General features: G+C 44.7%; 1 protein-coding gene across 6 annotated transcripts in view; it reads right to left on the reverse strand.

The window, feature by feature from the left end:
* SASH1 (SAM and SH3 domain containing 1) overlaps positions 1-14,839 on the reverse strand; it is a 265,093-nt gene that overhangs the window by 25,491 nt on the left and 224,763 nt on the right. For 5 of the 6 annotated variants that reach the window (XM_010862553.1, XM_010862555.1, XM_010862552.1 and 2 more), the window contains 3 exons: positions 12,072-12,204; positions 6,566-6,912; positions 423-497 (listed from right to left, as the gene is read on the reverse strand). In XM_010862553.1, the coding sequence (XP_010860855.1) occupies positions 423-497; positions 6,566-6,912; positions 12,072-12,204 (555 nt within the window). Of the gene's footprint in view, positions 1-422; positions 498-6,565; positions 6,913-12,071; positions 12,205-12,806; positions 14,275-14,839 lie in introns of those variants that run through there. The other variant, XM_010862557.1, reaches the window with a different exon arrangement.

Below are 14,839 nucleotides of genomic sequence, written 5' to 3' on the forward strand. Positions count from 1 at the left end.
AAGGCTGGTTTTCAGAAATGCTGGCTCACACTCTTGGAACCCAAATCACAGGGCTCTCTCCTGTGGCACTACCCACGTGTAATAGTCACATACACGTGCAACTGTTGTGAACAGAAAGCATGGGAGCACCAATGACTAAGACTGCAGAAATCAAACTCCTCTGGACTTGTGACTTGAAGAAACCTGGGAACCAAGACATTAAAGAAATGGTGTTCCTGCAAAGAGAGAGATGGTCATCTTTCATTCCATATGAAACCAAAAAGAGTCTTTAAGATGGTGAAACTAGGCTTCTCTCCAAACATGATTTAGGATCCCCGGAGGATGGTTACCTAGTATCGATTCTCAAAAACACTAAATGTGAAACTGTGTCTACCACATCACTTGAATCCAAACCTTTTCCCTCCCTTCTGATGTGTACTCACCATTGGGTCCGAATTATTACTGCCAATGTGCAGAGAACGATTTGTCAAGTCAAATCCTCCAAAACTGCAGGTTCTCTGTGGAAAGAAGGGGGGGCAGAAATAATCCAGTTATGTTTAAGTCGCCGAACAGTCACTGACCCAACACACGTCCCGTTTGCAGAATGTCACTGGACCACAAACGTGCTACAGGATGAGTAAGAAAGGAGAAATGACGGAAAAAACACATGGTTCATGTTATAAGGAGACGTCGTCACTCATTTTGCCCTTCCACGGGCCGCTGGAACTATGCCTGCACCACAGGTTCAGAGTCCCCTTCACATGCAAAAACCAACTGGTTTAAAAAAAAAAAAAAATATATATATATATATACACACACACACAATGCAAAAATACCAAATATATGTTAATTGCTCAAGATGCCCTGTCTCTTAGCCACAGAATTTCCCTTCTCTATTCCCCTTAATATTGGCCACAGGATTAATAACAAGGGAACATGTCTTAGAAAACCCGTGTGTGCAAAGCAGTCTTGGAAACCCAGCTCTGAAGTCCACTGAAAGCAGGCCTTTCTAACAGCCTCTTGTTTTGTTTAGTTTTAAATCACTCAGATGGAGGAAAAGGCTATGTTTACAAGTAAAGTCCAATCAGGCCCAGAGGATTACTCACTCGTTGCTTTACTGACCTAGCCAAAAATGCTGATAACTCTCCCATCTAACTGCCCAACTTAATCACTTATGACCCCTTCCTCAGAGTGTACGAAGTAAAGACACCACATTTGCCCAGAAAGAAAAAGACTGATTCCGTGACTGCCTTTCCTATTAATTTCAATAGGAAAACCATTGGTGTTATAAAGAATGAAAACTTTAATCTCCTTCTGGTTGGTTTCAAACTGAAAGGAACTGCTTATGCTTCAGTGCTGTTATATTCCCAGAACTTTGAACTCTCTGTTGCTTTTCCAGCACAAGCGTCCCCATCCTTACCCCCACCCCCTGCAACCCCCAAATCTAAGAAAAAGGAGAAACTCAAAGCATACTAATTTTTGTTACAATCTATTATCTTCTAAAGCAATTGGTAATAAAATCTGAATAACAGATTTGGGTACCAATGTTTTGTATTACTTGTTTCTCTGAGAACTCCAATTAACAGCTATTAAATGGAAGAAATGAACAGAAAAGCACAATGTATCCTATAAACATTGCTTATTGAAAATAAATACACCTCAGGTATATATTCTGCAGCTTCCCTGGCAGCTCAGTTGGTAAAGAATCCGCCTGCAAGGTAGGAGACCCCGGTTCAATTCCTGGGTCGGGAAGATTCGCTGGAGAAAGGACAGACTACCCACTCCAGTATTCTGGCCTGGAGTATTCCATGGACTGTGTAGTCCATGGGGTTGCAAAGAGCTGGACACGACTGAACAACTTTCACTTTCAGGTATATATTAACTGAACTGAGCAAGTGGGAACATCCAGGAAGGAAAATGCCTAGAGTTTTGGAATCACAATGATATGGATCCAAATCCCAGTTCTACCACTTAACTTTCTGCGTGACCACAGGTAAAGTACTTAAACTCTCTGAGCTCTGGTTTCTTCATAAGTAAAATACTCTCTATATCCTATATTTGAGACTTTTAGCATACTGTCTGGCACAAAGGAGACACTCCCTAGTGGCTCAGCAGTAAAGAATCTGCCTGCAATACAGGAGACATGGGTTTAATCCCTGGTTTGGGAAGAGCCCCTGGAGAAGGAAATGGCAACTCCCTCCAGTATTCTTGTCTAGAGAATCCCATGGACAGAAGAGCCTAGTGGGCTACAGTACATAGGATCTCAAAGAATTGGACACGGCTGAATGGCAACTCCCTCCAATATTCTTGTCTAGAGAATCCCATGGACAGAAGACCCTGGTGGGCTACAGTACATAGGATCTCAAAGAATTGGACACGGCTGAATGACTGAACCATCGACCATCAACACCACACTGAGAATACGGTAGCTTGTCCTGGCAACTGTTGTACTGAGGTAGAGATTTAGTTGACATTCTAAATACGTGAGTAAAGAACTAGAGCTTAGTTCTGAGCCTTATATTCTGGGATCTTCAACTGTAAAACTACAGCAATCCTAAGAATGGACCCATAAGTGAGCGAGAGCTGGTATGACAGAAAGAAAGGCCGGGAGAAGAAAGTGCTACAGGAGGCATTTCAGGATAACCAACATCCAGGATGGCACATAACTGTTCTCCTTCATCAAAGCTATGGCTGCCGTTTTAAATAGTCTACTATAGACACGACTGCCAATAGACATTACTTTCATTTTATATGAATATCAATGGACAATGTGATTTCCCTTACAACTTACTCAGACCTATATCTATTCTATAAAAAGACACAATACCTCTGTAAACAAAATCATCACCAAACCCCCTCATCTGCAAGCAATGTCATGACCATCTCTCAAGGCTGACTTTTAACTTTAACTTTCCCTTTCCAGCGTATAGTGCCAAATACATTTTCTCATTTCTGCAAAGGCAGTCATTTTATCCCAGTCGCTTTCCTGTGACTCGGGGCTCCACAGACGCAGTATGGCGTCCAGATGCCTCATCATTTTATGTCCCTCGTGCCCCCCTGCTTTGAATTCCAATGCTGACTGCACCACTGGAGCCCGGCATGTTATTTCTGATGCACGTGAAGTAACTGACAAAGAATTTATGTGGAAACTATAACTGCAATAAATTAGAAGCTTATTTCTGTCTTTATAAGCCTGCTGCATGCATTTTTCCCTAAAATAAGAAGTACAGAGGAAGGAGTGGACTGGTTTTCTTAACTGCCAACTAAAACTTCTCCCAGTGATAGGCTAAGATATTTGGAACTGATTCTTCTGTATGAAGGATGAACCAAATTTAACAGCACTGCTTGAACTAATCTGTAACCTTTTCTATTAGATCAAGTAGTTCTTGAAGCAGTACTCTTTCAACACAGAAAACAGAAGAGTAACAGAAAGTAAACCAATCTTTGACTTCAGTGGTCTACATAAATAAAGCTTACATGAAGCTTTTCAAGTTCAAACATCTCCTGTACAGAAATTACAAGAAAATTTTAGATAGATGCTTGTGGATGAGGAGAGCCAGTCAATGGAATGGTCATGCAGTTGAAAACATGTTTTGGGGGGAGGTTGGATTTTTTTTTTTAAATGGACAAAATTGCAAAATGTCATGCATGTCTGTTCCCCCAAACAAAATTGAATGACCAAATAAAAAGCAAGACAAATGACCGTTTCCAGTGAGTACAAAGCATTGTCATTTCCCTGAGGTTTCATCAAGCAAATATGGCATATTTTGAAAGACAAAAAGATTAAGGTTGAAGAGTAAAGGAAAGTATACTTTTGAATAAAATGAAAGAGAGATATGACAAGAAGAATGGAAAAGGCTTAAGTGAACCAAGCAAAGAACTTATCTTAACCTCTTAAAAACAAAAACGAAAACCCCTCTTCTGTTGTTAAAATATTTAACAACAGGGGTGAAAGCCTGCGCTTCTACCACAGGGGGCATGGGTTTGATCCCAGGTCGGGGAACTAAGACTCGATATGCCACACAGCATGGCCAAAGACAACAGAAAAACAAAAACACGAATACTCCCCTATGTTCTCTGAATAATTAAATTGTGTTTTCTTGATTGTACAACGACAAGAAACAGTATGTTCAAATTTCTAATTTAGCACTGAACACGTATTTCAGCAAGTATCAGAACTGTCCAGTACTGCCTCAAGCTCACAGTATTTCAAAAAAATACCCAGTATCAGGTTGATGCTGGGCACAGAGGTTACAGAGTGCCACTTTTACAAGTGGCGGAGTCAGTACACAAAAACAAGCTTGTCCAAGTGTCCCTACTCAACGTCAATGAAGAATTAATCACGGGCCCGCCAATGGCACAAATCTTAGAAATACAACTTCTAAAGAGAAGGTTCTGAGGACGTTGTATCATTCGCAATATAAATAATATAAGGGATATATATGAGCGAGCAACTCAAGTCAGTTGCAAAACTCCTCCATTTTATCTGATTTAAACTCACAGGGGTGAGCCAACCATTCACAGAGAAGTGGATCTGATCTGTCAAGGTACGGAGGCAAGTAAACTAGGTAGAACACCCCTGAAGGTAAAAACAAACAAAAACACACAACAAATTATACCAAGACTAGGCGGCCACAAGTATTTTCCAAAAGATCTGTGGGTCAGAACTGAAGGGGTGATAACAAGAAATAGTAACAAAGAACTATTACTTTACAACAAAAACAAAACCAACCACAACTGCTGCCAAGACAAAGAACCAGAGCAAAAGCTATTACTGATAACATTAAATGTGTTGCAAGATTTACAAGAAGGTGAAAAAAAAATGGAAAGTGAGACCTAATGAGAAAGTCAACATGTGGGGATATTTGGAAGACCTAAGGGCTGGTACGGATGTAAGCATTCTACAAGGATGGCGCTGACCACAAAAGCAGAACTTGATTGAATGAATTTAGATTACAGTAACCACCCTGGGAAGTACATCTTACAAATGTGAAGAACTCTGGGAGAAGCCACCATGGGGGCAGCAACACAGTCTATTCCTTCAGACCTTCGAAAGGGGATAGGCCAGCAAGCAGCCCCACGTGGATTAAGCAGGGCGCCAGGGGCCACAAGCCCACAGTTCAGCCTCATCCTGTGTCGTTTTATATAGGCTCTTGTGCAAACTAAAAGTTGAGTGGTAATTTCCAGGGGGAAATACTTATATTCTCCAGTTCAATCTAAGTCTTACCCTAAAAATAAATTTCACCAAGTCTCAATTCAGTAATGAAATTGAAGACCATTTTCTTATTTGAAAGTCAGTACCTTATTCCTTGCTAGGTACAGAAGAATATATGGGGCAGTGGAAGGCCCTTTTGTTTAGAAAGATAATCACATCAAATATACTTAAGTAAAACAAAAGAGCCCTAATTTTTCTTTCCTTTTAGATTGGAGAACTTTCCCTTTGTCCCCCAGACATAAATGTATTTCACAATGTTTTTCAAATTGGTGAGCACGGTGATGCCAATCTGCTGTGAGCTAGTTCTTATTGTTCTCATTAACTGGAGAAGAGACACCTCCTTGTAGGGCAAAACGTCCTTCTGTTTTGAATCAGCTTCTTGCGGTCAAGTGACAGGATGGCTGGGACTCAAGGCAGCCACTTCTAGAAGGCCAAACCCCACCCTGTACTCTGAGAGCCCTTCTCTGAATCAGTTTCAATGTTTAGGTTTTAAGGCTTCCCTGGTGGCTCAGCCTGCAATGCGGGAGACTAGAGTTTGATCCCTGGGTTAGGAAGATTCCCCTGGAGAAGAGAACGGCCACCCACTCCGGGATTCTGGCCTGAAGGATCCCACGGACTGTATGGTCAGTCCATGGGGTCGCAAAGAGTCAAACACGACTGAGCGACTTGCATTAAAAATCCAACAGCTTCAGCTGGCAAGAGGGCAGATGAGAAAGAAGGGAGGAGCCATTCCTTTAAGAGAAGTAGGGTTAGGAATGGAGGTGATGGAGCGAGGGACCAGAAGAGAGGGAGGGAGCCAGGCTCCTGGCAAGAGAGGCCATAATGCTTGACTGAACGTCACAGAAATGACAAGGCCATCCTGGGACCGTCTGGGTGACTCACGGACTTCTGGTGGATTCTCAAGAGAACCCTCTTAGTACAGCGGTCCACCGTGGCGGCCCACTTCCTCTTGGCCTCCTCCTCCTCCTCCAGCAAGCACCGCCTCAGGTCCTGCTTCTCGGCCTTGCTCAGGGTCCTGTCCGAGGCAGGACGCACTAGCTGGGTCAGGTTCAGGTGGCTGTACAGGCTGCGCTCCACCACGTAGGTGACATTGAACTCGCTGACCGTGGGGCGCCCGCGTGCCCTCCTGCCAGGGCCGCCGCAGCCCCCGCCCCCTTTGGGTTTCTGCCGGAGCAGCTGCAGGTCACAGGTGGCACTGTGGACGCCCTTCCTGGAGGGGCGCTGGCAGAGGAAAGCTCTGGAACACGAGTGATTAGCGTCCGTCTTCTTCAAGCGGATCTGCTTCCGGACACTCTGCACCTCTTCCAGAGATGCCAGGAGGTGGTGTCGCCGACGGTGGCTGTCATAGAAGCAGAGACCATCGGTACTTACCCCGTGGCTCAGGGACCCAAGCCCCTTCTTCATCTCCCCCTCGGTGAGGGAGCGGGACACCTTCTGGGCCTTGTCGTCTTCCGGGTACGAGAAGAACGTCCCCATCTTCTTGGGGGGCTTGATCAGGCCCCGGCTCTCTCCTTTGCTGAAGGTTTTGACCAATTTGCGGCCGGCACCCCAGGTGTCCAGGCTACTGGACGATGGAGCAGTGGTGAGAGAGTCTGAGTCATCTTCTGGGGGTTTCTCAGGAGAAGCATCAAAGAAAAAGGGCTTCTTGTGCACGCCGGAGTACAGGGCGGACCTTTCATCTGGGACCGGGGAATTCTCAAACACCTGTTCCTCCCCGCCTGGAGGGAAACACACACATACACACACAGTCAGGGGCTCCTGTCAACACACCCTTGCATTCTTTCACAGACTTGTCTTTAGATCCCCCAGCCCCCACAAAAAAGCAGCTAGTCCATCCAGCCAGCACAACCTGCTTCCACAATCACTTACCTCCCATAAACCTGGTTCCCACTTACATAAATGCATATAAAAAAGAAAATAAACTGAGCAAATAAATGGTTTCATGCAAGGTTAATGTTAAAAGGTTTCAGATGTGTTTTCTCCCCCTCCTCCTCCTCTCAGTGTCTTTGTAGACCAAACACCTTTACAGACCTATTAAAAATGCCACTTGGAAACTCTAAACCCATCCATAACACAATATTCTTTAGGATTTAACGATCATTATCCTCCCCAGTTTGTCAGTACGGTACTCGGAAGCTAAGAATCAGAGTCATTCTTCCTTCTGAAAGGTGCTCCTGTTGATCTGGTTGGCTTTTTACAGTCAGAGTGTGATGAATGCCATGTGGCTGACAGTGGTTTTTTTTATTGGTACACGTGCCATTTAAGTAATTAAATCACCAAGGGAGAAGTTAGGGTGAAGAAGCACCATAAAGGGTCACAGCCTGCAAACACAACTGACAAATGGTCCCTGCTTGATAGGCTGAACACTAAAAGCTGGGGAACTGGACGATCCAAGCCAGGCATTCCCATCGACGCAGGCCCTGCTACAAAGCAGCAAGGGCGTTTAAGGGCCTGGACACGCAGGCAGCCTCATGGAGTGTTCCATTTCGTCTCAAGGATTCAGCTCTTGAAGCCTTCACTGGAGCCAGGTATCCAGCCAAGCCTTTCAGAGCCCAGTGGAAAGGTCTGGACTTGCTGGCAGGAAAACCGAGTTCTTTTCTGCATGTGTTATGTGAACAGATGTGAGAAAAGAAGTAGGTCAAACTCTGGGTGTAGTGATCCTAACTGGCTCTTGTCCCTTTAATTATCGATATAAGGAAACTTTTGAGCACTGCGGCTTCCTGCCAGCTCAACTGTGAAGAGGAAAAAATACCAAGTTCCTTGGAACAGAAGGATGGCACTAAATATACCAGCTGGGACGAGGGTGCCAGTGTGTGGCTAAATGTCAGTGATAAAGGAAAAGGACAGCTCTCTCCAGAGTGGGGTAAGATGAGTGACTGGTAATAGGCTTTTAAAGTTCCAGAAATTTCTTACAGTTACAAATATACAGAGAAAAAAAGCACTGCTGCTATTAAATACAGCCCAAGACTGACTTTGAGGTCAAGGAGATAGTGGTGGGGAGAGAGAGACTAAAAACATATCCAGTTCAAAGTTCTCCACAATCTGCAGCACAAATATATTCACTCGAGAATTATTCTTGGATCTTTCAAGGAAGTTTAAAACCCAGGGCTATGGTTCTGATGGACACTGATCAGACTAGAATGCTTCCTGTTCCCTCTTCAGGACACCTGACGAATATGGACTAGAGACCAAGCGGCCATATGTTGCTGGAAGTAAAATACAGCAGCCTCTACCAGATACAATCTACCCTCCATTTCCAGGGGTGAAGTGATGGGGTTGAAAGGCACAGCCTGGGGACAGGGGCAGCCCAACAGCAGACTTCTCCCTAAAAACAGTCCAATAACGGATCATGACTTCACATTTAGCCCAAGTGTCCATGGAGGTGTGCAAAGGTCCTTAAGGTCTTAAGGAGATTTGGGGACGTTAAGGACCTATCAGTCAGAACTGTTCTGGAAATTTTCTAGATTCTGTATTTGGGGTTGTCATCAGAGATTCCAATACTTCCGTGTCACATATGAATTTGGAACCAGCTGGTTCACACATGCCCATGACATAAGTAGCTCCACTTCCTGGTTCTGGCACGTCAGCATCTGGTAAAGAGTTTGCCGGGAAACAGGGCAAACAATTCCAAAGAGGACACCTTAGCCTGTGCTATGGGCAGTCCCATGTGGTCGGGGTTCTTCCATCCTTGCCAGACCCAAGGCCTGAAATCCCAGTCCACACTGGAGTCCTTGGGGTTTAGGGTGTTACTTCTCCCATTCACCTCTGACTTGAAAGTACAACTATCATACTGGAAGAACAGCAATCAAGATGTGCTCAACTTCATCATCATCTGGTGTATGAGTTGCTTTTTGCTCAGCTGAGATGAGAGTAGGTCATTTTGATAGGAGGTAGGTATGAGATGACTTAAAGCCAAAAACACAGATTCTAGCTCTGGTCATGCCACTCACCGTCTCCACCACTGTGGACAACTACTTCATCTCTCTGAGTCTGTTTCCTCACCTGTAATAATGCCTAACTGTATTTATTTTATTTTAATGGCCATGCCATGAAGCTGGTAGGATCTTAGTTCCCCGACCAGGGATTCAACCTGGACCATAGCAGTGAAAAAGTGCCAAGTCCTAATCACTGGACCACCAGGTAATTCCCAAGGCCTACCTATTGTAGTAATATCTATTATAAGGATATTGAGAGGATAAAATTAAATGAAAAGAGATAGGTAAAGGTACTTTGTATGCTCAACAACACTGTACAAAAGCTAGTGATTCATTAGCAGGTTACAGGTGAACTGGAGTAATGAAGGAAGGGAAAAGACACAGAAATGACTGGATAAAGGGCACTACCCTGGCCTGCAATGTCATATTGTCTGGGGTCACCCACGCACCAGATAAGGACTCGCTACTCTAGTTACAAGAGTAAGCCTGAGTGATGAATTGTAACTCTCTGGGCTTTTCCAAGACTCCAGAGCTGGAGAGTGAGAGATAGGGTGGGAGCAGAGAGTGCACCCACGATCTACAGGAGTCAGGCTGCTCAGACTTAATTCCAGGGCTCTGTCCAGCTGGCTCGGTGACCATGAGTACATTACTTCCCCTCGCTGTATCCATCTGAGTTTCCTCATTTCACAAATGAGGGCAGCATCAGTGTCTGCCTCTGGTGAGTATTCTGAAGATGACATATTACAAGGAGCTGTAAGATGACATATTACAATAAAATCTGTGAAGTGTTTAGGAAAGCGGCTGGCACACGGAAGGCTCTCAGGAAATGCTTGTTATTATTCAGACAACTTAGTATTGGCACAGGCATGCAGAAATCAAAAGGATCAACTCTTTGAAGGTCCAGGGGTGGAAGGAGGGATTGTGGGGACTATGAATCTCTCCAGCTTTGCAAAGAAGGTGCCCAGGTGGCCTCTCTGTACCAGCACAAGCTCTCTTGCTAATGAGAAAGTGTTCTACCATGCAGAGCATGGAAGAGTTCCAATCTAGCATGGTGGTGTTGGGGGCAGCCTGCAGCGGATGTCCTGAGCTGTACACACGCCTGGGGCCTCTCCTGGTGACAGCGGCAAGCCTGGTCAATGGCACCCCAGATGCTGGACCCCAGAACTGCCACTTGGGATTAAACTCACCAAATCCATCTTCCATCTATGACATCTAATTCATGCCCAGATGAATCAAAACTCTATGCTAAAAGTCCATAGAGTTATTACCTTTTACCCTATAGCGACCTCTTTTGGTACACTTTCCCTTTTTCTCAACTACGCCTCTCAGAGATAGCTGAATCGATTGATTCTGACATAAACACACAAGTGAGAATATTTCTGTGCTTTTCTAAGCCCCAACACACACAACTATCACGTGCAAAGGGGCTCCGGGGTGGTAGGCACGGGACCACGTACTCCACCCGTTTATCTCACTTGTGGACAAGACCCACCAATTTATGAATGATAGACGAGATTTAATTTTGGCAACTATGCATGAGGTTTGTTTTAAAATGAGATGCTCCCAAGGTTGAATGATGGCAATTCCATATGTTCCTACTTAAAATTACCAAACGACACTGTGTGTGATTTCAGTAGACCTGCCACGGGAGAGGAAGTCAGACGGTGTGTTCTGTTCTGTGGAACCATGACAGACAGGCAGGTATTAAAACAGCCAAATGTAAACAGCACCACACCTGGAATTACCATGCAAAAGACACCCAGATGCAACCCTGGAATTAAACAGAACTCTAAGTTTAAGAAACTGGCTATAAAGCAGAGCCTGCCTCTTTCCCTGCTTCCCTTGTCTCTTTCCTCTTTCCCTTCAATCTCCACTTTCCCATAGTAACCCCCTGGCCTTCAATATTCCTCCAGAGGATTAAAACCAATAAATAATTACATCAAACAAAAAATTTCAAAACGCCAAAAACAGCAACAGAAATCCTCATCTATGTAAATAAAGGGGAATTCAGTTCCCTCCAAGGTGCGAGGTACAACAGAAGAGCCTCTACAATAGCGTTCTTTAAATCTACATGTTAAAATTTTGAACTTCCCCACAATGTCAGTGTGACATTTTAACAAGTCACGTGCTTTTAAAAAGAATAAAAAATTCTTTCTAGCATTTCTTTCAATCACTAATTGTTTCCCAAACCGGAAATCTGACTCTTGTAACTTTTGGGGAGACTTTTACAAGCTGCTGCAAATGCACTTTACCAACAATAAGAAAGACAGACATGGTTGAGATTTAAACTGTCATAATTACACTTTAAAGGTTAACTATTCAATACAATAAATCCAAGTTCATGTCCCTTTTGACATTATGGCTTCGTCTGATGAGTGGCTTGGCCAGGAACCTGGCTCTTAGAGCACTTAGAATGGGAGGTCCTTAAAGCCTCTTTGGAACTGAGACTTGAGATCGTTAACAGGAAGAAGAAATCATCCCTCAGAGATCTGAAAGGACATGAAGTGCCTTGTTTGTTAGATGTTTGTTTGAGGTGGGGATATATTAAATTTGGACTAAATTCACTGGGTGAGAACCACAGTCCTTTAGGAGCCAAGGCTCAAACTCAGAAGGTGTTCTAAAATAAAAGTTTATATAAAATGGTATGAGGTCCAAATGAAAGCTGGACCACATCTTGAGAAGAATTCATTGCCATACACTAGCCACTCCCCATCTTTGTAATATTTAAATAACTAAGCCGCCGGAAAGCCAGGATCCTACATTCCAGAAGGTACTCAGTGCTGCCTTGCTCACATGCAACCCCAAATTCCCCCTCTGCAACCCCAAATTCCCCCTCTGCCAGCCTCAGCCAGAACCCATTTTTCCACTTTTGTATTTTCTACTGAGAGATGGACCCCAGATGACTTGCTTTGGAATAAGTAGGGCGGAGTTTGCTTTGTTACCTTCTGTGCTGGGCTTTTTCATTTCTTCCACCCTGATGAGTTTCTTTCTCACTCTGCGAGTGGAGTTTACCAGCTTGTGTAACCTCTTAAACTTCACCGACTCCTCCGTCTCATCCTCCGACTGTTCTCTTGACTGGCAAAGAAACAAAGGAAAAGTTAATCAGATAATTGCTGGGCGGAGCTCTGCCCCACGGCCAGTTTGAACTCTGGCAGCTCTGCAGCTGAACTTGGGGCACCAACAAAGCCGCCCAACAGGTTCATAGAGAGACACGTACCATCATTTTAAGGTCTAATTTGGTGGAGAATTAGGTCCTAGGCACCCCCACACACACTGATGGCCTGGCCCGGCCTGGGGTGCATTTGTCTCAATGAACTCCCCGTCCTCTTTGAGAGAGCTCTGCAAGGACGCTCCCCTAGGCAGCCCTGTGATTCCAGTTACAGTGCTGTGCTTTGGACCAGCCTCTCCTCTGCCTGGCCCATCAGGGCTTGCTGTTTAACGTGGTCATCGACTACTTCTCCAAACCCAGATTCTGTTGACTTGTTCCAGTCCTCCCCAAAAATCAAAAACAGCAGGGCAGGAAAACGGAAGAGATGCAAAAAGCCATCCTCGGTCCCATTTGTGGGGACTGTCTCCCATCCCTCCTTCCGCCTCTCCCAGCTCCTTCCAAGAGTTCCCAAGGAGAGCCTGGGGAAAGAGCCTGCATTCCTCCACGAGGGACAAGGGAAAAAGCTGACCTTTTTAGCCATACAGTCCAGTCCATATTCCCCAGCATCCCATTTCAGTTCTGCAGTGATTCAAGAATGCTCAGCCCAGCTGTTTTCCCTCAAGTATCAAACATTACAGAGAGGGGGAAAAAAAAAAGTCTCTGCAGCAATGACCCAAGCGAAAAACAATCCTTTCCTTGTGAACAAAATGAGGCTTTCGTTTCCAAGTCAGCTCCAACATTCAACAGGCAGTTTCCTCTGTTTTATCTGCTCAAAATGTGAAAAAGCAAAAGGAGGCTCCAAGTCAATGAACGTGCTGCCCGGGTCGGGCGCGCCGGCATCCTCGGGGGCGCAGAGCCGGGCGGAAGTGCGCAGCCTCGGCACAGCCCAGGCCACTCCGAGCCGCTCCAGCTCACCCCGCGCATCCTGCCAACAACCTTCCCTCGGTTTCCTCCAACCAGACATGCCTCCAACCAAAACCAAACCACGTCTCCGAACCCGAGTCTAATATGGAGACCTCCCCCCTTCCAAGAAATGCTCTCACGAATCCCAATTTTATAGACGCTAAATTGGGAAACAAGAGTGAGCAGAGAACAGTTCAAGAGGAAATGAGGTAGGGATTCTAGTAATTACTTAGGCAGAAAAACAGTGTCTGCTGTGAGTCCACAAATATTTCTGTAAGCACTCTGGCCCTCCGTCAGGGATATACGACCCACTTCCTGGCCTCTGTCCTGGCCCTGGGGTTCCCAGCATTGGAGCCATTGTACTTTCTCCCTGCAAGATTATAAGCAAACCATTCACTCCTTAAAGAATAATTATTATAACCCATGAAACGGCAAGCCATCGGGAGAGGGGTATTTCTCAGACTTTCCTTCTGTGAAGTATATCAGTATCTACATCCGATTTTTCTTTAAAAAAAAAAAAAAAAGGTCCTAGGTAAAATGTAGCATACACATTTCAGAATTAAAGTTAACTGCTGGTAATGAAGAGTAGAAATTAGGCCCCCAGATAATCGTGGAAGGAGGATACATTGCATGCTGGCCACATTGCATGCTGGCCATCATGCTTAATGCATTTGGTCTAAAACTTAAAAGGTAACACATTAAAATAAAATAATAAATACAGCTTCTACTACATAATTGTCTGATTGGAACTTTACTTTTTCTTGCATGACTTGCTGGTGTATGATGGGACAGTCAGACTGGTCAACCAGAGGAATGAGAACTTGGTTAACCCCTCATTCTGGGTAATCAGCACCTGAACAAAACCACAGGGCATGGAATTACACATAAACACTGAAAAACATTCTGCCTCCTTGATGTCTCTCAAAAGCCAAGTACTTCTAAAAGAAGAGTCAACATTCGACCATGGAAAGTTTCTGTACCTACAAATCTAGACTGTCTATAACCCTCACATTAAAAATTCTGAAGTCACATGGAAATGAAATAAGCATGTGTGTGTGTGTGTGTGTGTGCGCGCTAAGTTGCTTCAGTCGTGTCTGACTCTTGCGACCCTATGGACTGTAGTCCGCAGGCTCCTCTATCCACGGGATATGGACTGTAGCCTGCCAGGCTCCTCTGTCCAAGGGATTCTCCAGGCAAGGAGTGGGTTGCCATGCCCTCCTCCAGGGGATCTTCCCAACGCAGGGATCGAACCAATGTCTCTTACATCTCCTGCATTGGCAGGCAGGTTCTTTACCACTAGCACCACCTGGGACACCCTGAAATAAGCACAGGTTGTTCATAAGCAAGATTCGGGAAGTTACATCATAGAATGAATATCACTCATACCTAGCTTGGGGTTGCTGGTGGCAGTGTGTGTGTAGGGGTGGGAAGCGGAGTAAAAAGAGAAAGAGGATCTGGAAAGGGATAATACAAAAATCTTGAGTCATAAAGATACAAATCACTTGTAGGAAACACACTATCAGAAGGAAATTTTCAGGAAGAAATCAAAATAGTTAAACCAGGACAACAGATTTAAAGGCAATGACACCTCCCCATCCCCACCAGCCCTACTTTCCTGTTCTCAAATTCACTGAGGTGAAAAAGAACATATTCCAGGTA

The sequence above is a fragment of the Bison bison genome, unplaced genomic scaffold (genome assembly GCF_000754665.1).
Source record: "Bison bison bison isolate TAMUID 2011002044 unplaced genomic scaffold, Bison_UMD1.0 scf7180017864483, whole genome shotgun sequence".
Classification (NCBI taxonomy): Eukaryota; Metazoa; Chordata; class Mammalia; order Artiodactyla; family Bovidae; genus Bison; species Bison bison.